The sequence below is a fragment of the Chinchilla lanigera genome, unplaced genomic scaffold (genome assembly GCF_000276665.1).
Source record: "Chinchilla lanigera isolate Chin_1 unplaced genomic scaffold, ChiLan1.0 scaffold00026, whole genome shotgun sequence".
Taxonomy (NCBI): domain Eukaryota; kingdom Metazoa; phylum Chordata; class Mammalia; order Rodentia; family Chinchillidae; genus Chinchilla; species Chinchilla lanigera.
In genome coordinates this window covers 19,314,334-19,337,813 of record NW_004955427.1, presented here as the reverse complement: position 1 = coordinate 19,337,813, position 23,480 = coordinate 19,314,334, and the positions used below count along the sequence as shown (strand labels likewise).

The 23,480-nt window shown below is 49.0% G+C and overlaps 1 protein-coding gene across 2 annotated transcripts in view; it reads right to left on the bottom strand.

Annotated features, from left to right (window-relative positions):
* Window positions 1–3,359: 3,359 nt before the first annotated feature.
* Window positions 3,360–23,480, bottom strand: part of Pla1a (phospholipase A1 member A) — a 36,451-nt gene continuing 16,330 nt past the window's right edge. Inside the window, exons 3-11 of one of the 2 annotated variants that reach the window (XM_005386450.2) lie at window positions 21,383–21,560; window positions 20,824–20,932; window positions 19,982–20,083; window positions 16,970–17,059; window positions 14,711–14,878; window positions 13,266–13,355; window positions 8,217–8,325; window positions 4,360–4,524; window positions 3,360–3,803 (exon numbers count right to left, since the gene is read on the bottom strand). In XM_005386450.2, the coding sequence (XP_005386507.1) occupies window positions 3,719–3,803; window positions 4,360–4,524; window positions 8,217–8,325; window positions 13,266–13,355; window positions 14,711–14,878; window positions 16,970–17,059; window positions 19,982–20,083; window positions 20,824–20,932; window positions 21,383–21,560 (1,096 nt within the window). In that variant the 3' untranslated portion in view covers window positions 3,360–3,718. The remainder of the gene's footprint in view (window positions 3,804–4,359; window positions 4,525–8,216; window positions 8,326–13,265; window positions 13,356–14,710; window positions 14,879–16,969; window positions 17,060–19,981; window positions 20,084–20,823; window positions 20,933–21,382; window positions 21,561–23,480) is intronic. The other variant, XM_005386451.2, reaches the window with a different exon arrangement.

The window sequence follows — 23,480 nt, the reverse complement described above, 5'->3', positions numbered from 1 at the left end:
ACAAAAAGAAAGCCACAGAATTTCCTGAATTCTAGGTTCAAAATTCAAAGAAGGCTTTATTCTAAAATATCAGGAGGGCCCATAAAAACTGTGGAGCAGGAGAATAAGTTTAAAGTAGTGTTAGAGGAATTACCTGGTGGATAGAAAGGACTGGAGAGAAAAGAATCTGGAGGAAAAGCAACGAGGACAGACGCTGGCACCAGTCCTGAGCCTTCTAGAGGGAACAGACAGGAAGGGACCCGTCTAGTTTCCTCTGAAGAAACTGAGAGGCCGGGGCTGAGTGTAAATCAGGCATCAAGGGGAAAGGCGGAAATGACTTTTTTATTTTTAGTACTGCGATGTTCTGAGTCAAAGATGACTCAGGCTTTGGGCCGGGGCAGCTGAACGATGGTGGTGTCTGTCGTAAACAGAGGGGGAGCAGCTTAGCAGAGGTGTCGAGGCGTTGGAAGGGTCGAGTTGGGCATCTGTCAAGACACTAAGTGGACACATAAAGCACGCAATTTCTTCTATGAGGAGCGAATACTGAGCTCAGAAAGGATTTCAGGGCCCTCACACTCCCAAACTCTCTTCAAAGCGAAGAAGCCAATGTCCTCGGGGGTAGGGTCAGGGTGCTGTGATGGTCATTCCGGGGTTTGCCCAAGGTTGAGGTCAGAGTTGTGTTTGATGGTAGGGAGAGCAACATATATCACTTTCATGAAGTCAGGATTGAGCCGGGCGAGGTGGTGCACGCCTTTAATCCCAGCACTTGGGAGGCTGAAATAGGAGGATCACTGTGAGTTTAAGGCCTACATAGGCTTCATAGTGAGTTCAAGGTCAACCTGAACTGCTAAGTAAGACCCTGTCTCAAAGGCAAAAAAAACAAGAAAAGAAAGAAAGCCAGGCTTAAAACAGCCAGGCGTGGAAGCCCATGCCTACAATTTCAGCTACTCAGGGGACTAAGATTTGAAGACGGCTTGTTCCAGGCCAGCCTGGGAAACGTAGTAAGCCCTGCTCTCAAAGACAAAATAAGAACAGTTGAAAGAGAATATCAGAGTAGAGGCCACTCATCAAGGAAGTCAAGGGCTGGGGGAAATTCAGCCTTTAGGGAAAACTTATGTTTGCATGTAATATCTTTTTTTATACAAGCATGACTTCCTTCCATAGAGATTTTAACACATCGTAATGGAACACTAGCAAGTAAAAACTTGCTACAAAATGGATAAATGCAGGGGCTGGGGAATTAGCTCAGCGGCACAGCACCTGCCAGGCAAGCACAAGGTCGTGAGTTCAATCCCCGGTACCAGAAAAAAACCAAAACAAAAAAAAAAAAGATAAATGCAGATTGTTCTGGACACTTATGAACAGAGTAATTGCTCCTTTAGAGCTAAGCCTGACCTTTCCCTGCTTTTGTCTACTCCAGTAAGATCAAGGAGCTTCTCTTTCCTGCTTCCAGTGACTCATGCTGTAGCAGACACAGAGAAAGAGAAGCTCTCACTTTTAAGGACCTTCCTGTCTCATCATAGAAGCCTGACATAGACAAAAAGATGCGTTATGTACGTGTACCGAGTTCTCATGGGGAATGTAATCATTATGTACTGCGACCGTGTACTAATAAAAAAAATTGGAAACAATAAGCTATCGGGGCAATTGCAAGGCATCACAGGTACTAAAAGACCATATGGGGACCAGGGTTCAAGGAGACAGAACTGGAAGCGAGTCTGAAAGCCTTAGCAGCAAGGGCACGGCACCCCCCTTAGGCAACCCCAGTCCACCGGGGACATAGAAGAAAATCTCCGTGCACTGTCTGTAAGTTTTCCACATCTCTCTTATACTTGATAACTTCTTGTTTTTATTAGACCAAATAGGCCTGGGTCTCAAAGGCTTCCGCAGGCCATGGCATCTAGTTGGAATTTTAAACACGTGTGTCCTCACTGTATTTATTCCTAGAATTAGTTTACGAGGGAAATTGGCTTCCATGTAAGGTAATGATCTAGCATTTCTGATGGGGAGCAAAATAACACGTGAGTGGGTTTAACGGTGCTTGAAAATAAGAAGATATTATCAGTTAAGAAACACAGGGTGGTGCCCCAAAGCAGAAGAACAGAGACAGGGAAAGGAGGCTGGGTCAGCTTGACCTCAATTAGAAACAGTGTCATATGACATCATTTTCATCAAGGAAGTGAAGCAAGGAACACCGAGGAAGACGCATGTGTCAGACCCCCCTGGGGACACTCTCACTGGGAACCTGGTGGGGTGAAGAGAGAATGTAAAAGAAAGGGAATGGCAAACCTTAGTGGGAAACGTGTGGCTTCTCCAGATGTGGCTCTCTCACACTGGCTGTGACAGTGTAGAAGATTCAGCCTTGTGGGGGGAGCAGTTCTCAGAGTGTCACCTTCTCCTTTTCCAGCATTATCATAGCCAGAAAAGCCCCAGGCTCTGCCCTGGTGGTTAGACCCGGGTGACGTGATTGCAGCCTGCTTCTGAAGTTGTTCTTTCTGCTTTTGTTGCAGGAGAGTGATCAACAAGGCCTCGGTTTCCTTTTAAAAGCACATTTATTAGTTTCAAAATACAGTTGATTTAAAGAAGAGAAGAATCCAGGGGAGAAAGTAGTGAAGGCGCATGTCAAACCTCTGTTCCTCCCAAACGTTTTCTGCTCATGCCACCCCTTCTCCACCCTCCTCTGTCCTGCTGGATGCACCAGGGCTGTGGGGTCACACTGAGGGGCTTCTGTTCTCTGGCTTCTGGCTGGCATCACCCAGCGGGGAGCACCAGCAGGAGAGCGAGGGAGGGAGGAGAGCGAGGTCTGAGCATCTGCATCCCTGGCTCCCCGCAGGACCGAAGGGCTGGCTGCGACCCCAGCTACAGGACCACAACTGCCCACAACACGCCCAGGCCTAGGTGCTCCCTCCCCTCTTGTGCCAGGCCTAGGTGAATGGCAGCCCTTACTGCCACTTGTCCCGGGAACTGCACTGTCCCTTGAGTCTCCCCACAGAGGACTATCAAGAAAAGGGTTCTCTTGTTAAATCCTCCTCAAGTTGCCCAGCAGCTGGAGTTTTGTTCTGTTTTGCTTCCCCCACCCCCAGAACATGGCCAGTGCAAAGTCATTTATGAAGATCAAAGTTAGGGAAAGACTGACTCAAAGAAAATCCCGAGAGGTCCCTGAGACCCTCCAAAACTTCTAGATAAACAGAGGAGGTGACGGTAAGGGATGATGACGGAGCCATCTTCTCCTACCTCCTTCCATCCCCTCTCTGGTTCCAAGAATTTTTTTCAATTGCTATTTTGAAACAGAAAATTCAGTATCTGCTGTTTTCTCCTATCCCGTAACCTATAAATCGTTTTTCAGTGTACCGGAATTCTATTCCAATAAAACAAATGACTCAGATATTCCGTAGTGTTTTATTTTTTAACAATCTATTTTTTTTTTTCTCTGTACATGTTTCCACTGAATCCTAAGTACAGATGCCAAGGCATAAGGCAATTGCAGTTACATAGGAATAGGGAAGTGAAAATAATATCTACGTAAAGCTTTTCAGATCGGCAGTGGAGAGATCAAATTCTATCAAGTGAATCATCTTTTCCTTCCATGGAACTAGTTTTGAGAAAAATAACAAGGAATTTGAACTTCTTCCTTTGTAGTAATGGTCCGAAATAACTTGTACATGCACACACACACACACACACACACACACACACCCCTCAGAAAAATCCAGGGAGATGTGTCTTGCCCGGCCTTATGTCATACACAGGATATTTTCCAGTCATGAACTACAGACTTGCTCTCTTGTAAGTTCACTGGCTCAGGTAAGCAGACCGTATTTTTACTGCAAGAAAAGAGCAATAAGATGCAGGTTCTTGGGTGGTCAGGAGAGAAGGCTAGAAACTGTGTGGCATTGTGATCCCATGAAGCCTAATGAAGAGTCTACACTCATCTACAGTAGAGTTTATTCCTGTCCTCTAAGTGTCAGAAGGGCAAGACTGAAAATATCCTTGCCTGTTAGAGGCAAGGGGGAGAGGACCTAGATTCTAGGCCCATCCCCATGAATGTGACCAGTGACACAGCTGAAATGGAGGCTAAGAAAGAGGAGCTATGCAATGAGAAGGTGTTATTCCAATAAACTCTCACACAGAAACCAAAAATAGAGGGCAGATAGAAAGGAGTTTCTTATACTGAAGTTGGGGAGGGGAGTTAAAGCCCATCCTCTGTCTTTCTAACATCCCCAGCCCAAGATGGTCCCACAGGAGGTGCAAGAAAACCCTGTTTTTGTCATCTCGGCTTCTAAGATGGGAATTACTGTGACAGGATTGAACTTCATTGAGCAAGGTCAGGGCTGGGGGTGGTGCCGCGTGTGTGCCTGGGGAAGAGGTGGTATGGCTTACTTGTCGTTGACAGGCAGAGGGGCTGTACAGAACTTCCCGACAATGGTAGTCGTGTCTCTTCTCCAAACTTGACTGGAAGCCTGAAGCTTGAATTTCACTTGGTTTATCTGGCATGGCGGGTTGGGGTGGGCGATGATTCCTTTTCCCTGGAGCTGTTGTCTAGCTCTGAAGGGAAAGAGAAAAGGAAAGTCAGGGGCACTTTCTGTTTTGCTTTCCTTTAGCTCTGGCCGTGCTCTGCCACTAGTATCAGCTGGCTTCCGTGTGCTGCCAGCTGGCTCCTGGAAGGTGGGGGCCGTGGTGCTTTGTATTTCCCTCTCTCACCCCTCTGTGCACGTGCCCCAGTTGACCCAGGAAAACCTCACTGAATTTTGAGAGTGAACAATTTGGACACTGCAGCTAGAATAGTGGCTCTTAAATTTCAGGTCTGGAAAAGATGCCCCCCCATCTTGGATTCCTGGGTGGAGGACATATGCACATTTAGATCCAAGTTTCTGGAACAGAGGCTCTTTTTAGGGCCTCTCAGTTCAAAGAATTTAATGTGGGGCTGGTCTGCTTTAGGGTAGGTATGAAAGTGCATAGAAAAAACAATAACAACGAGATAAATCTTGAAATCTGATGGAGCTGGGGTGGAACCCAGCTTTTGACTCTTCCCAGCTGAGTGGCTTTGGGTAAGTCCTCTAGTTTAAGGTGGCCATGGAATCACATAGCCCTAGGTATATGGAAATGTCAGCTTCCCCACATTCTGCTATGATCTTGATCTTGGCCCATAGGATTTTTGGTACCTATGGACTTCAGCCCAGTGGGCCCCAAGTGAAAACAGAATCCAGGTCTCTCTTAGCCCATGCTCTTGGCCTTGGCCTCAGTTTCACCACTACTGTGCAACATTCGGGTCCCACTGTAGACTGACCCAAAAATGAGCAAGGAGACTTGGATCAAAGTGGGGCAAAAAAGCGGGAGAATATGGGCTGACCAGTCTAGTCCGGTGCTTCAGAAAGGGTGGTAGGGCATGCTTGGGGACTAACAAAGGGAAGAAATGGCGGGATCCAAGTGTGAGGGAACAGGCCCGTTTTGACAGTGACCCATCTGGGGACAAGGGCAGGGTCGGGTAGCATCCTGCACTGCACAGGAGGAAGGAGCTTGCCTATGGGCCCTGGGCTGTCCACTGCCGAGACCCTTCCTGTTTCTCCCTGGGTCCTGAGAAAGAGGGAGACGAGGGGAGTGCTATGGCCTCCCCACCACCACACCGCAGGAAGGGGGAGCCCTCCTCAACATCTCGGTTTCTCTTTCCTTTCTGGCTTTTACAGAGTGATGACATTTCCCTTGGTGTTAGGCACTCAGTTTGTCTTTTCCTTTGGTGGGAAGATCTTGCATAACTGTTTAAAAGCTGTTCCTTCCCACTGTGACCCAGAAGTGTTTTGAAATATGGTAGAGAAAAAAATAAGATTGTTCTCTTTAGGAAACTGCTTAGAAGGGCTTATAAAACACAAAGAATATAAAAAATGCTTTGTGGGGATGGTTTGGGGATTTGGCCCAGGTAATACCTCCAATTAGAAGAAAATGCTGCCGTTCATGGTGGGGCACACCTGTAACCCCAGCATTCAGAAGGCGGAGGTGGGAGAACTGTTACAAGTTCGAGGCCAGCCTGCGCTCCCTAGTGAGACCATGTCCCAAGAAACAAAGAGAATGAAAGGAAATGTTGGGGTTGCACAAAGTTACAGAAAGTGGGAGAAATACCACACTTTGCCCCCAGCATCCCTCTCCCTGTTTTCTGATCTTCAACATCAAGAAATCAAGGAATTGAAAGTAAAAGTTAAGTGTCCTGGTGGCTTCAAGAGTCACGTAAATGCCTCTGGGGAGAGCGGCAGCCATGGGGGGTGGGGTGTCCTCTAGAATCACTCAGGGACCCTTTGCAGTTGGTCTGGGCTGGGTGCTTGGTGTCAGTATCTGTCAAGTTCTCCAGGTGATTCGAATATGCAGCCAGAGTTGTGTGTCACTGTCACAACTCCTGCCATTGCCACTGTTCTATAAAGGATGAAGAGGAGATGAAAACACCCTGCTAGAAGTAATGTAGCCAGGCGTGGTGGCACATGTCTGTAATCCCAACACTTGAGAGGCTGAGGCAGGAGGATTGTGACAAGTTCGAGACCAGCCTGGGCTACAAAATGAGTTCAAGGCCAGCCTGAACTGCATAGTGAAACCCTGTCTCAAAAAAACAAAAACAAAACAAACAAACAAAAAGAAAACCTAGAAGTAATGTAACCTTGAACGTGTCTAACAGGAAGTACTAGCATTACCGATTCCCCAGTGGAATCCAAAAGGCCCTACAGGCACCTGCAGATCTGAGCGCCAGTTCTGACCGCTGTGAGTCCTGACTGCTGTACCCAGCAGTGTGATTTTGGGCAACTCCACAGGAGCCCTGGGTGTCTGGCAGCCCAGAAGAAGGGCACCTATCTTCTCTCACCACATAGCTCAGAAATGTTTCCACACCCCAGGCTGACTTGATTATTTTGTTTGAAATTTGCAGCAACTCTCTAAAACTGCTCCCAGGACAAAACCCCTCACCTTAGCCTGTCTTTCGCAGCTGACCAGGCTCTGCAGACCTTGACCCCGGAACTCGCCCTCCCTTGGCCCCTGCTCTCCACTGCAGGTGCCTGGTGCATCACATGCACGAACTTGAGACCCACGTCGCTCCAGGCTCTACTCAGCACGTTCCCAGAGCGGCTCAGCTCTGTCTTATACACTGTCACAGCGTTTATCACCGTTGACAAGTGTACACGGAGATGTGTGTGTGGCCTGGTCATTTCTCTCCTGCCAGCATGTGCCCGTGAGGGGTGACCCAGGCAGCACGCACAGGTGGGCGACTGCCTGGGAAGGGATTCTGGAGGCGCTGCATTGCCAGTGTGGTTTCAGCTCCTGCAGGGCAGCCTCCCCCATGAACCCAGCTGCAGGGCTCTGCCATCATCGCCCCTGGCTTTGTCCCTCTGGTGCCTCCGGTGCTTCTACTGTTCTGTCTCCACATCGCAGCTGCACCTCCACCTCCCCTCAGTTTCTTAGCTGTCCTGACGTCTGTCACCAGTGTGCTGCATGAAATCCCTTCCCTGGATCTACCTTGCAAGGGGTGTTTTCCTGATCAGACCCTGACCTAGAAGTAACATTAGCTGACCAGCCTGTTTCCTGCTAGCTTGTAACTCAGCCATTTGCTTCTAAAAGTGACATATACCCCTGCCATTGACTTGTAACCCCCAACCAGGCTGGTGGCTCCCTACACTTGAGGCTCTTTGCACTCTCACTTCAAGCCTGGCCCCGCCAAAGCGACATCTAACAAGTCTTCCCCAACAAGAGAAGGACACGGCCAGCCACAGTTTCAGGCACCAGCAGCACCCAGCACCCAGCCCTCCTGGCCACCGAGTCTGGCCCTTACCTTGTACTTATTCACTGATTGAGCCTCCACCTTGGATTCTGTTTTGCTCTGACTTCCTAGGAGTGGGGCTTCCCAGGCTCTGTTCAGCCTTCCCGGGGCCTTCTACCTGCTGGTATCCCTGATGTACCCTTGCCTAGGTTCCTGGCACTGTTCCCTACCTGGGACCTGACTGTTATCTCCTACCCACCTGTTGGAGGTGCTTGTTGTCTGCTGTCATGTCAGCACACTGTGCTTGGGCCCAGTACTGAGCTTAGACGTGGGACACTTGCCCGGTGTGTTCTACGGTGGGCACGGCCCCCAGCCCAGGCAGCCAGGCCCAGCCACTAGCAATGACACAGTGCCTTCGCTGGGATGTGTGGGCCACTGCACATATGTAAATATGTAAAATGAAAGCACAACCCAGAGAAGAGGGCAGCCGCATGGGACAGTTACGTACATGGTGATCTTGACCGAGGAGGTGGCATTGCTGCTCACAAAGCTGATCTCAATGCTGGTGTCCTTTTTTCTCGGATTCTGCAAGTAAAACTCCACAACGCTGTGATGCACTAGGAAACCAAAACACAGCAGAGACGGGGCTGGGGCAGAGATCAGTGAGCGGAGAGCCTCATCCCAGCTCTACCTCGTGGTAGCCTGTACCCCAAGGAAATCATCTACCGTCCCTGAGCCTCAGTCTCCCAAGGGCATGGTGGGATAAACAGATAGGTATCCACAGGTCAGATGGGGAATGAAGAGGGCTTAAAGAGGTTCTCAGGACAGTGCCGGGGCCTAGGAAGCATTCAGGATTGGTTTATTAGTTGTAGTGCTTGAACGTTTCAGTCTTCTCTGTCTGGTGACCTTGTCGTGGTGATGTAATCTTCAAAAAACTGAAAAGGGCCAGGAGTGGTAGCGCATGCCTATAATACCAGCAAGAGGGAGGCTGAGGCAGGAGGATCGTTGTAAGTTGGAGACCAGCCTGGGCTACAAAGTGAGCTCAAGGACAGCCTGAACTGCATAGCGAGACCCTGTCTCAAAAAGACAAAAAAGAAAGACGAAAAGGATCTACCATATACTACTGCTGTTTGAATGTTTGTTCTCTTCCAAATGTCACGTTTAAACTTAGTGCTCCATGCAGCAGTACTAAGACCTGGGGACTTTGGGGAAGCGATTAAGTTGGAGCTTTCATTAGTAGATTGAAATTTGTAAAAGGACTCCCTAGCATTAGCTACAGCCCTTTCTGCCTTTCTGCCATGTGATGACAGAGGGACACAGCAACAAGTGCCAGCCTGAAGCAAAAAGAACAGCCTCATTGACACCAGGCACCATTGACCTTGGACTGCCCAGTCTCCATAGCTATAGGAAAATAAATTTCAGCTCTTTAGAAATTACGCACTGTCCAGTATTTGCTATAGTAACACAAGCACACTAAGACATACACAAAATAATGAACTCACAGAAGGTACCAGTGCCCCACCTCCCCTGCCCACGTACACAGTATCAGGGGCCTGAGCTATGTGTATGTAAAGGCCAGTCCCCTCCTGGGCCAGCCGATTGCCTGTGTGGCCTCTGGACTGTCCTCTGAGCAGTGTGATGCTGGACCTCTCAAAGTGGGTCTCAACACAGCCTGGCTCACGGTGATTCCCCCAGGACCTGCTGTCCCTCTGGCTGGAGAGGCGAAGAAAGCCGGACATGGTGGTGTATGCCTGTAATCTCAGCACTCAGGGAAGCTGAGGCAAGGGGACTGCAAGTTCAAGGCCAGCCTGGGCAACTTAGTGACTTAGTGAGACCTTGTCTCAAGAATATAACACAGGCTGGGGATATAGCTCAGTGTGAAGGCCCTGGGTTCAATCCGTGGTACAGACGGGGAGGGAGGAACACACCTTCCCTAACACCCTATCCTTCCTCCAGCAAGCGGTAAATACACCTGGTGGAATTTGCAGTAGTTTTGGTCTCAGAACATTTTCCCAGGCTCCTTGAGTGATGGAGACATAGCTAGAGACACAATCCTCCACTTCCTTTCTCTCTGCACTGTGGCATTTGTCATACTTCCCGGGTGACATCAGCGGTACAGATAGACTCAGCGTGAAGCTGGATGGGCGCTGTGGTCCATCTGGGCTCACTGGGGTTAGTAACATGACTCACTGATGGGGCCAAGACGCCCAGGACTCACAGGAAGAGACAGCCTTATGTACTCCCTCCCCCAGAGAACAAAGCGTCAGATGTCTCCCTGCCCCGTCTCTGTCTCTGCCTGTCTCTCTGTCTCCGTCTCTCTCTCTTTCTCTCTCTCTCAACTCTGTACTACGGGGTGTCGATTATTCTGGGTTGGGCAAGATCTGAACTGGGACAGATATTTGCAATGTGGAAAAAACGCCTAACTTCAAAAGGCTTTAGGCATTTAAGTCTCCGGGCTGACTTGATGTCACATTTTCCTTTGCTGACTGACTGGGTCAAGAAACTTTCCTAAGCTTTTGCTTCCCTTTTCTCTACACTGCCCTGGAAACTCCAGAGAGCCAGGCCTGACACTGTGTGACGGGAAGTGGTAGTGAAATCAAATCCGCACGGCGGTGTGACTCGGGTAGAGTCCTGGGTAGTTAGTCCGGCCCAGCTTGCTGCCACAAGGTGGGCCCCCACGCTCATGCCCCGACCCCTCTGTGTGCCCCACGTCCTTCCTGTGAGCAAGAACCCCAGCGTCTCCCTACGGGAGGTGGCGAGGATGCAGGGGTCGTGGAGAGAAGGCACTGCGTGAACAACTGCTCCTCAAGGGAAAAGTAATATTGTGCAAAAGTCTTATTTGGTGGGAGATCTGGCTCGCGCCCGGCAGAAATCAAGGGCGACCGCTGTCCTCCTGAGCGCTGCCGAGGTCAGCGCGGGCCAAGAGTCTGCACAGCGGCCTGGCACAGCTGGGGAGCGCGCCCACCGACCGCTCGCCTGAGCGCACCCGGGTGGGTGCCCAGACGCGGTGCTGGGAGGGCAGCCCCTGGCACCCTGGAGTGGAAGGGCAAGCAGCTCCTCCCCTGCCTCCGCTGTTTCTGAGCCAGTAGGACCCCGTTTCCGGCCTGTGGAGAGGCGGCCTCAGGACACATATGAAACAGAAAAATCACGGGTCTGTGACTCTCCCTCTAGGGAGATCTCAGAACGCTTTTACCCCACAGCTTGCCGCGCACCAAGCCAGCTGAGGTTGCGGCAAACCTGCTGGAAGCTGGCTGAGAGACCCGGATGTTGGTCCCTCCGTGCCTCTTCCGCCTCATACCACATCCTCCCTGTGTTGATCTTCAACGGGGGGCGCTGGCAGGGCAGTGGGCAAGGAACAGGCCCGTGGCCGCAGGCCCGTGGCTCTCAGGGAGCAGAGCAAGTTCGGTGGCGCATGCCTGTAATCCCAGCACCCTAGGAGGCTGAGGCAGGAGGATCCCAAATTTAATGACTTACTGACACCGGGTCTCAAAATGCAAAATAAAAGAGGGCCGGAGATGTAGCTCCGTATAAAGGCCCTGGGTTCAATCCCCAGTATCGGGAAAAATAAATAAGTGGGCGCACAGAAGCAAGAGTGGGGACAGGAGGTACCATGGAAAGGGCAGGGATGTCGGAGTCAGGAGCCCTGGAGCGAAATCTTGACTTTTCCACCCAGCAGCGTCCTTGGGTCTGTCACTGGATCCCTCGCCTGTCTTCACCCTTCCTTCCTCTCAGAGCTGGGCTGTCCCACCGCTGTTCCCATACCCACTCTGTCCCCCAGGGGACCTGGCATTCTTTCTGGCAGGAAGGGAGAACCACCCCCACCTGTGCTAAATCCTCTGACTGACCAAGGGCAGGGGATGATTACTGACTGGGCTCTGTTCGCTGTGCCAGAGATTTGCTGGATACTATTTTATCCTCACAGTGGATTCTTGTAAATCCTGTTATTGTTCTCATGTTTCACAAAAAAGTTTAAGTAATTTAAACTCGCACAGCTGGTAAGTAGTGGAGCTGAGATTCAAGTCCGAGTCTGTATGCCTGGTGTCTATCCAGGGCCTTTAGGTAGACCCGCTGTGGGGTATCTCCGACCCCTTCAGCCTGAAGAAGCCAGATCGGTCACTGCCCGTTGCTCCCTCACAGCAGTTCGGAGTGCTTCTCCAGAGACAGGAATGTTAGAGACAGCTAAGTTAGGTAGAAATGTTATTGCAGGCAGTCAGACAGGGCTGGGCCCTCGAAGGAGCCAGTGCAGAAGAAGAGACACCACGCAACTGTGGGGCAGACAGGCACGTCTGCTGAGGGCCAGACCTCAAGACAAAACATGAAACCAATGCACCTGCATACTTCCCTAAGAGTAAACAATAGTGGTCCATATGCTAACCAGGTATTGATCGCCTTGGGAAAGCCAGGAAGAGCCACTGACCCGTCCCTCGCAGGAAGATCCCCTGTTCTGTCATGCCCGCTTACTACGTGACTTGCTTCCCCATTTGATTCCAATTTAATCGATTTTACCTGAGCAATTATGCTCATAAAATCTTGTTGGTTGACCATAGTTTTGTCCCATTTCATGCCCACTTTGTGATTTCCCATTTTTCCCCACCTTGGACCTGCCTTACCTCGTGGTTTTGCTCTATAAAAATCCCTAAGAAAGGCAGTGTCCTTGGCAATCCACTTGGGACCCCTTCTGTCTGTCTGTCTGTCTCTCTCTGTCTCTCTCTGACAGAAGCTTTCTTTCCCCAACGAACACATTTTGCTCTTAAAAAAAAAAAAAATCCATGTCTGTGGGACACAGAATTTCAGTCCTGGGCTTCATAGCACATTGCCCTGGGCCTTCCAGTAACAGGGAGACGTAGCCACAAAGCCCTGTGCACACCTGACCCAAGCTGATCAGAAGGTCAGCTAAAATTAGGGCGGCCACAAGCTACCATCCTCACCCACATACTTGTGTCCTATGCATACCACACAGCAGACAGGAGGAGCTCGAGACCACAGGCACACAGCAGGAGAACAGCTACCCTCATCCACCTTGGTCAGGACACAGACAGCTGCGGGGAGGACCATGGCCCAGCTCACGGCGTGTCCCTTGGACTCTGTGAGAGACTTTGCTCTCCCCTGTTACATCTTTTACAATCACCGGTGTCTTAGCTTCAAAGAAATGCAGTGGTGACAGCAGTGAATGCCTGGAGAGCATCTGTGAAGGGGAGGGCACGCATCCCTCGGTGACCCCGGCCCAGGGCAGTGCAGGTGGGGACATGTGTGGGCACCAAGGAGGGGCAAAGAGGCATGCAGGAGAGAGGGAGCCACAGTCTCTCCCAAATACCACTCTAGAAGAATCCCCAAGCTGCCCCCAAGTTCCCATCGGTAGAGCCATTGATTGGACTCACTCGTACAGTCCTGGTGCTGTCTGAGAGCAGGAGCTGTTCACCACCTCTCTGGGTATCTTCACCCCAGGCCTTCACCTCCCACATGGGCTCCCACACTGGGCTGGAAACAGCTCAAGCCAGCCCCTGGGCTCTTCTGGCCAGCGACTGGCAGGGCTGAGCCCGTGCACAGCCCGACTCACCACAATACGGGGCCTTAGAAGTGGTCCGCAGGTAGACTCTTACTTCCTTGGGAAGCGGCTCTATCTTAACACCACCTTGTTCCACCAGCCCTGGGAATAAAGAAGCAAAGATAGCAGAGTCCTGAGGAGGCCTGTTCGGGGCCCCACAGCACCCAGCCACCAGCTGATTAATTCAGCACCCACTCTTCTATGGGCATCCACACTGTGTGCTCATTACTGCCCATGCTCGGAGGTGAGTCCCAGGACCCAAGCAGCCCAGTGGGGATAAACACACAAGTAAGCAGCAGATATGTTCTTCAGAACACAGGGCCCATTCTCCATAGATAATCACAAGAAATTTAAAATCACGTCTCTAACTTGCAAACAGTTGTTTCAGTGGCATTTGTTTCCAGTGAAACAGGAAAGTTTGACCTGAAGATTAGAGGATGGCAGTCCAAAGAGGGCATCTGGGACAGACAGCAGCTAGGGCAAAGGCCCATAGGATGAAGAAACATGATGCACTCCTGGCAGTGCATGCGTTGGCATCCCCAGGTATTCAGTGCGAGGGAAGCAGGGAGAGAGATGCCACTGGCAGAGGATGTGCAGCAGCTGTCTCATCAGCTGGTCCGCCACATCCGGGGGACGCACGCCATATACCCCCTGGGTAGGGAATAAAGTTGCCTCATTTTGCTATGGGAAGCTACCTTTCCTTTAGCATCTTGTCAAGCTGGTACCCATGTCATCGTATGAGCAGTGACAAGCTGCTGTCTTTCTGAGTGGAAGCCAGGGGTGGTGAGAAAAAGGAATGCAGGGGAAGAGGGAGGAGTGATTTTCACCACTTAGGAGTTTTTTCTTGGAGTTTTCCATCCCAGGATATTCATAGCAATGACCTGCGCAGGTGAGTTAGAGGCCAGATCCCTCAGCCATCCTGGAGCCTTTTCCCCAGACCAGCGTGGATCACCCTGGAATGTGCACAAGCTGCCTAGCATTTTAGGCCACCGGGAGTGCACTCCTTTAAAGTGGGTGGCTTGGTGCACCACTCTGGGCAGTCCTCAGGGCAGAGCTGAGATGAGGGATGGTGGACCCAGCTAGCATTTGAGGGATGGTGGACCCAGCTAGCAAGACCCTTGCATGCATATGGGCCAAGGGTGGGCAGAGGCTCTGGACCTCCCCAGGTTTCTACAGAGCACCTGCAGTGGGACTTCTGGGAGAGAGGCTGAAAGGGGAAGGGTAAGAGCAAAGCAGAGGTGGCCACAGGGCACAGTGTAGAGAGAGGGGAGAGGCAGGAAAGCGACAGCGCCTGGCACTTCCAGTGAGAGCAGGCTGAGCACCTCACCAGTTAATTTTTGTTTTCCCCTGTTGACTAGACCTCTTGACCACAAGAGACCGAGACATAAAGAGGTGGCAACTGACAGACTTGAACTTTCCCCAAATTATCAAAAGGAGCCGAAAGAGTTATATTTTACCTATCCTTGGACAGGAAAACAAAAAGGGGTTAAAGCAATCCAGACAGTGTCCAGCCAGGAAGGACTTGTAGTTGGCACAGGGAAAGGCCACCAAGGGACAGGAATTCTCCAGAGCACTGATGTAGAGGTGGACAGCCCTCATGTGATCACAGATCAGATAGCTGTAACCTGAGCAGGGGAAGAAAACCACAACCAAGGTTTCAGTCAGGACCCATGGAAACTCCCTCCTGCTATTTACTGTAACTTTGCTGAACTTTTTATCCCAGAAGGTTATAAATACACTGGGTGTCCCCTAAGCCATGTTTTAAAAATATGAACAGACGTGGTTGTTATATTCTCCCCTTCCCTTTGAACATTCCCGAGATATGTAAACTCCAGGGAGATGACCGGGTTGGAGCTCCATTCTGTGTGATTGTGCAAAGTCTCTTTCACAAAATGGGATCAGACAGAGAACTGGGGGAACTGGGGACGCAGACTCCATTTCCGGAAACGGTTCTCTGCCTGCACAGTTTTATCTTCATCACCCACACAGCCAATCATTTCACTCCTTCATTATGCCCAGCCCAGCAATGAGGTCACAGTCAGTTTGCAGATCAATGATGCAATGAATTTACCAAATTTACCAAATGCAATGAATTTACCCTAATTTTCCTAAAGCTCAATTTTGTTGTTTTTTACTACTTAAAAGGGTATAGTGACCCATGCTGGGTGGGTTGCTGGGGCTGAGAGGGAAGTAGTAAGCTGCAATTCCATAGGTTGGGCTCTTCAGATTCCCTGTGTGTCCTGGGACCCTCTCTCTGGGACTGGCAGTGAGGGCTGAGCTGAGTATTCCCTTCTTTCCTCTGTGGAAGGGACACTTCCTACCGCTGAGTTCATCCCAGCAGCATGGCGAAACTGAGGCAGGGACAAACTACACCCTCCTCAAATTAGGTTATGAAGAAGATATGAAAACTGGTCAACTACAATATACCACATGCGTGTTCCAAAGCTGCCGAAATCAAACGGTCCCATGTGATCAGAATGGCTGAACATTTTATTAAATTGTTAAAAGAAGCATATATTTGGAAAACTAGTAAATCTGGTAAAGTATACTAGTGATTTTTCAATAAATTGTCAAAGGAATCCTTAACACGTTAAGAATTTGGCAAAGCAGGAAAAACACTAAAAACATACTAAATCGAAATCCCCATTTAAAATTTTCCACATGAAATGCAGATATACTGTTTACAGTCATAAACAAAATATAAGAAAGCTAAACAATTCTTAATGTTTAGCTTTTGACAAATTTAATATTATTTAAATTAACACTATGATGAATATATTTTCTCTTTTTTGGTATAATTTAGATATAAATAATGATCACATTCATCATAGTGAACTTGTACCTGTACATGATATATCTTGCTTCTTTTTTCCCCATTCCCCTCCCCTCCCTTCAGCTGCTCTTCCTCTCTTTATTTACAAAAGCTTTGTCCCCTTTTATTTCCTTCTTTTCTTTTTTCTCCCATTTCCCCTCGTCATTTGAACATTTTCTTCCCATTTCCCAATATCTGTTAAACATTTTCGTCCTTATTTACACTTTCAGTTTCTCACACCAGAGAAATAATGCAGTATTTAAACATGTGTGTTCAATTTATTTCACGTAAGGGTATGGTCTCAAGATGTATCCATCTAGCTAGAAACGTCTTAAGTTCATCCTACTTTATGGCAGAGTAATACATTGTTGCATTAAAAAACCTTTTATCCATTCATATATTCAAAGAAGACATCTCAGAAGAATATATTTAGAAAAGAAGAAATATATATTCACTGAATGCATGCAAGAAGGTTATCTTGAAGACACTTGTGAGGAGCTGACAGGGTTAGTAAGTTTAGTGGCATGGGCATGCAGTGAGCTGCCCCTTTGATTAGCTAGCATGGGGCTCACTGGCTTGCTTCTGCCACAGCCATGCTCTGTAGAGGATGCTACTAGTGTGGGCTCTGCCACGAATCAGAGCCCAGCGAAAGATAAGAGATCATTGGTTTGAGTGATAGCAAGACCTAGCTTAAGTGGGGAGGGCAGCACAAACAGGACACGGGCTTCCGATATCAGGTACTCTCTGAAATGCATGGGCTCCAGAGATAGTAAGTTTTGAGTAAGGCATCACAGGACGAGCAAGGCGTGCTGCTGGGAAGACCCTCCGTGGCCCACACTGATTCAACACGCTGGTGAATTCCAGTCTGTGGGGCAGGCAAACGCCAACTCTCTGGCTTTCTCACCTGCATGAATAAACAGGGGACAGCCCGGCTGGTCCTGGCCTCCGTTGACAAAGTAGTCCACGTGGCCCACTGGAATCCGAATACCCAAATCTGGAAGAGGGAGCGCACCATTAACATCTTACTCCAAGGGCCACTGGCAGCCGAGGCCAGCCCATAGGCGTCACCTCACTCCCAAGGGCTGTGAGACTGCAAGGTGCACCAGGCCGAGAGGAACCAGGGGAGAGTCCATCCACAAGATACTCATATTTGCTTAATAAAACCTAGAAAATGTCCCTTGGCACAGGTGTATACAAATCAGTAAATGTTATAAATGTATTTCTTGGTGGACAACTTGTTTTCCTTTCATAGTTCAGATTAATACAGCTGGGGCCATATTTCCACGATGTCCCACAAACCACACTTTTGTGCTCTCCTGACTGATGTGGCTACAAAGAGCTGAATGTAAGAGAAAGGCTGCAGCCCTCATTTCGTCCCTGTGGCTACGTCCCAGGCGCTCCTACAACGGCATATCTGCACCCTCAGAGGAGGCCAGGCCCAACTGCCAAAGGCTGTGATGTTCTCTTTCACATAATCTCCCACTGTTGTACAAACCACTGGTTACGTGCTGTTGTTTGCCGTCTACCCAAGGGGTGCCCAGTCATCCTGGATTCCTGCCTTTTCCTCACTCACCTTCTCAGTCCATTACAAGTCTGGGCAGTTCTTCCTCTGGCTACAGATGCAATTTTTCTACTTCTGTTTTTTACTGCCGCCACCTCCGCCAAAGCCACCAATGCCTCACCTAGATTGCTACTGAAAATACCCTGTAACAGGCCTCCGGGCTTCCCAGAGTGACCTCCACTGTCTGCATCAGAGTTGCACCTGTCCTTTAAGGAGAAATCTGCTGGTGATTTCTTTAGATGTGCAGAAACTTTTCAGTAGGATGAGATCCCAGTTGTTGATTCTTTTAAGTGTTTCACGTGCAGTTTGGTTTTTGTTCATGAACTCTCTGCCTACCCCTATATCTTCAAGGTTTTTACCTACTTTCTCTTCCAATAGATTTAGTGTTTCTGTTTTAATATTGAGATCTGTGAACCATGTTTCTATCTGTTTTCATGAGAAACCATTTTGAAGATATCCATATGTAATACAACAAGGATTGTTAATTTCCTACCACTTTGTTTGTAACTCTGTATTGTCTGTACTGTTCTTTTGCTATTTTGTAAAAGGTTGTCTGTTAATGTTTTCCTCCTTTTATTTTTAAAATTAAAAACAAAGAGAGAGAGAGAAATCTGGCCAGGCATAGTGCTACAAACCCTAAATCCCGGAAATCTGGGAGGTAGAGGCAGGATCATCATACATTCGAGCCCTGGGTAACTTAGCGATTTAGTAAGACTGTCTCAAAATTTAAAAGGTCTGGGGATAGGGGGTAAGCTCCTTGTCACAGGCAGCCTGGACTGGCTCCCTCTGCTCTATACCTCTTCTTCCCTGGAAGCACTCTCACCGTACAGTTCTCTTTCCCGTCTCTGAAGCAAGTCAAATCCTCTCCCACATGCAGGCCTTCGTGGGGCGGTCCTCTCTACCTGAAATGCTCTTCTCCCAGAGCTGAAATCCTCATCCCCTACATCTCGCTTTTTTGGACGCACATTCCCTAATAATCCTCTGTGAAGTGGATCCCACACCCAAGTCCCTCTCACCTGTCCTTCATCACAATAATCATTATGTGTAATGATCTTGCGTATTTACTCCGATATAAGCTCCACCACCACAGGCCTTTGCCTGTCTTTTTTTTCTGCTGGGTCCTCAGCACCTAGCAGAGTCTCTGGCTCAGAGTGAGCACTTATGAAAGTTACGGAATGACGGGTGAGTGTGTGTGCCACGTGGTCAGGGACTTTCTCTGAGTCCTTGTTCGCTGCTGTGTTCTCAGTGCTGGCTACACAGCTCACTAAAGATTGCCCGAATGGAATTATTTTTTTCAGTACCATCTGGAAGACCCTCCAACTTTGAAGGGTCTGAGAGGCCTCTCTCAGGTAACTAGGGACGCTATTTAGCAAAATAGGGTGATGCAATACGCTGGTGAATTCCAGTCTGTGGGGAAGGCAAACGCCAACTCTCGGGGACTCTATTTAGCAAACGTGGGGGCGGAAGGCATTCATTCCTGTTATTAATGAACAGTTAATTCCCGAACATAGCCAGATAGAGTGTCACAGACTTTGTTTTCCTACCGGTGTCATGAAGGTGGGAAAAGGATTAGACAATGTGACCATGTGGGTTTCTCCAGGAATCACACATCTTGGGGTGTTGGATACTAAAGAAAGGCTTTTGGCACATGGGAATGAGACGTGGACACCTCTCATGGAACTGCAAGCTAAGGGTTGGGAGTGTAGCCCCATGGTAAAGCACTTGAACTGCAAGCTCTTCTGGTCAGGGATAGACATTTCTCCTTGCTCCACGGACACGGAGCCCGGTGCCTGAGCCCAGACTCTGTTGGCATCTTATACCCAGTAGAAATGAGGAGGGTTGGCCGACTCCTTTCCCAGTTGTGCAGAAGGGCTTGATTTTCTCAACAGATCTGAGAGTTCAGGGGTCTTTCCTGGGCCTATCATTATTGGGAAGGGGATTCTTGTTCTCCACTGGACTGAGTCTGTCCTCCGGGGAGGAGGAAAGTCCTGATGGGCTCATGTGCCTGAGGAGCGAGCGGAACGTCCCAGTCCCCAGGGCCGGCACACTTGGCCCAGAACAGCAGCATGGCTTTCCTGTAAGTCAGCCAGGCAGCAGTGTCGCTCACCCTAGCCCCACCTCAGCACAAGGTTTGGTGTTGAGTCAGAGAGTTAGAGACCCAACAAACAATTTGGGTCCAATAGTGAGAATCCTGCTGCCTACCGGTGGCTAAAACAAAACCCTTTCATCTCGGTGGCCACAGAATGACCACCAGCAGAGACTTTCAAGATCATCCTGGGAAATTCCTCCCTGCACAACACAGCATAAAAGGGACAGGGCCTCAGCGCCAGACTGCAGCTCGAGATCCCAGCTCACTGTCAGTGTCTGTATGGATGGCTTCCACGAAGAGAGCGTCTCCAGGATCCAAGCGCTCCTCCAGGCTGGCCCTGGTGTACTCCGGTCCCGCGGGGTCCAGGCCTGCAAGGACAGACTGGTGTAGAAGCCCCCTTTCTTCACAGCTGCAGGAGCCACTGTGGATCTACCACAGACCTACCTGGGCCCCTCCAGTTGTGACCAGAATTCTACGAGGACTATGCACTGGGAGAACTAACCCATCTTACCCAAGAAACTTTACTCTCTTGAGGTAGCCTCTCAATGATCCAGTGTTTCTGGCTGTAAAATGAGTCTGACAATACCAACCATGTGGCAAAGGCTGCATGTGAACAATATTTACCTTCAGGGCCAACTGGGTATCATTCCATAGGGGTCTATCTGAGGGATTCTATAGAACAGAAATCAGAATTGCCCCCTGAAGGGCTGGGAAGCTGGGGTATTTACCACATAACCTTAGTTCCTTGTTGATTAAGAGAGACTCCTGACACATGAAGTCCCCACACCTTCACAGGTATTTAACAAAATTGTGTGAAGGTGATGTCCACAGTGGGCCAAAGAGATATGGGCTACGTCAACCTGTTTTAGAGATGTAGACACTGAGACTCAGAAAGAAATACATGGTACTGATATTAGAGATCATGCAATGATAACATAGTACTGTTTTAGGCAAAAAGGACCACAATAAATAAATCACACTGGCAATAGATGACTCAGTAATAAGAACAAAAACTCAACACACCCCCTGCTCACATCAGAAGAGGTATTTCCAGGGCAATCACTCTCTACTTCTAAACCCTGGGAGAAAGAGCAGGGAGCAAGGTTACCTGTGATCCGTCCCAGCTGGCCTTTGTAGAACTGTCCCACCATGCCCCCAACGTGAGCTCCTAGGCTGACACCAATGATGTGGATTGAGGACTCCGACACACCCAGCTCCTGGAATAGCATTGACAGTGACTTCATTTGACCGCAGTGGCTTTTCCCTGGGACTTCAGAAGCTGAGAGCCCTGGGCACAATACACCCACCAGACAGATTTAGAATAAAGGGCAGACCTCCCAGCCATTAATCACTTAGGCCCCCCACACTGACAATCCCCTCAAAGTCTGTGAGTAATGACCAGGGTCATTTCCTTTTGAGGATCTACTAAATGCCAGCCAGCCTGCACTCACTGTGCAGTGGTGCATCTTATAGACGAGGAGTGAAGCTTCCTTCAGCACCCTACCAATGTCAGCACTCCAAATGGCCAACTCAGGGTTTGAGCCAAAGCCTAACAAACCTCTGGAGGTCTCTGCCTCAGTCCCCCACCTCCTTGGGGCATACTTTTTCCTCCTGACCTTCATGCATTCACAAGTGGCCAAAGTCACCCTGAGCTCTTCTGCACCTACCAGGAGTTTATTGAGGAAACGGGAGATCTCTAGGCTCAGCTTAACCACATTATCCACAGCTGAGTAGTAGACGCCTGTAGATCCGTAAACCCAATCCACAGCAATGACGTTAGCATCTGCTGCCCTCAGAAGGGCTCTAATGAATCCATCGATCCAGGAAGGCTTTGTTCCTAAAGCCCTAGACATGGGTCAAAAAATGAAGAGGAAAATTACCCACTGAGCTGATATTCATTGCCATGGAAACCTCCATTAGTCTCAGATCCAGAGAAGAAGTCAAAACCAAGGAGAGGGGATGCGGGGAGTGGATGTCAATCACACAGTGCTGTGAACACAGGGTGGACGTAAGTCCAGAGTCGCCAAGCCTTCACCAGCACACATGGAGCCTCTGAAAATTATAAGGCTGCTGTCCGTTCCCAGCAGACCGTGGTCTCATACCAGCACTAGGGTTGGATTTTACCCTACTTACCTTCATCAACCACCTTTGTGCAGTGTCTACATTACGTAAGCCATATGTTCCGTCTTGCCTATGTGTGTGTTATTTGTGGAAAAGAAAATAGTTTTCACCTTAAAGTTAGGAATTGCAGTCCTAAATCCCATTCTAGAACGTAGGCTCTTCCCTTAGGGATCTTCATTCATTCATTCGACATTCATTCATTCACACATCCATTCATTCGACAAATACTTCCTGAGTACTTGTAAGGCATGCAGTGTGCTAGGTGTTTTCCAAGAAATAAAGGCAATAAAATATAGTCCCTATTTTTTGGGAACTTATAGTATAATGAAATTTTGCTAGAAAAGGAATGGTAGAAATTTGTTCAGGAAGCTTTCCCAACAGACTGAGGCCAGGAAAGAAGTTTTTCCGGTAACTCCCCCAATAGGAACCGTGCGAACCTGTTCACACGGCCAGAGAAGTGCAGACTGGGTGTGTGCTGTGGGACGTGGTTTTGGGGGATTTAGCAGCAGAGCAAGCAGCACAAGCCTGTTGAGCTCTTAAGTCGCTATCCCTGGTTGGAGTGCACACTCAGCTTTGTGTTTTGGCTGAATGGAAGACTTGCTAGAGAATTTGAGTATGTGTTTGAATGTGAGAATTAAAGAGACAGAGAGAGGTCAAAAAGATCAGAAAGTGGTGAACACTGGCAGTGCCTGTGGCCTCCCCTGTAACTCTAACTGCTGTGTGGTGCCGTGATTCCACCAAAGCCACGCCCTCTTTCATCCCAGAAATCTTCTTGTGTTTTTGGTCTTGTTTGTGAGTTTTGGGGGACAAATATTTGAAGGAATGATGGTGATGGAAATGAAACCTGGTGACTATATATTATAACAAAATTTGCACTGTAGAGTGTCAGAAATTGCAGAAGTAGCATGCCTAGCTCCTGAGAAATGTTGATCTCTGAGTACAATGGAAGTAGCAGCCTGAATAGAAATTTATCAGGTCGTGAAACCAGGGAAGAAATACAAAAGAGGAAATAAAATGCTGAGTGAAAACAGGCTGCTTCTTCTGAGTAACTGCAAAAAGCCTGTGATTGTATTGCCTGAGATGAGTCACGCCATGGAACTCATACACCCTGGGTAGCAGCGTGGTATTTGTGTTCATTCTTTCCCATTGTTGGATGCAATACCCAACACCCACAGCTTAAAGGAAGAGAGGTTTAATTATTTATGCACAGTTTCAGTCAATGATTGCCTGATTCCGAGGCAGAAACCCCATGGTGGAATGACATGGAAAAGCAAACCTGCTCATTTCATGGTGGCCAGGAGGCAGCGCAGGGGACAGTGACAGCAGAGCGGAGACCAGGGACCAGAGACAGACCCCAAGGCCTCACCTCCATGGCCCACACGAAGAAGTGTGCTCCACCAATCCTCAGGGTGGATCCCAAGGCCAATCAAGTTGAAATTCCACCCTCCCCACCACAGTGTTTTTACCCAGGGACCACTAGACCATCCCTCCTACGTCCTCTTTAACTCAGATGTGGGAATTGAAGATCCGTGTTTCGCATAATCTATCCAGGGTCATACACGTGTCCTGTGTGTGAGTATGTGGACAAGACTGAGCAGAGTAACGTACACGACCAACAAGGATAAGCAACATAATACATGTCCA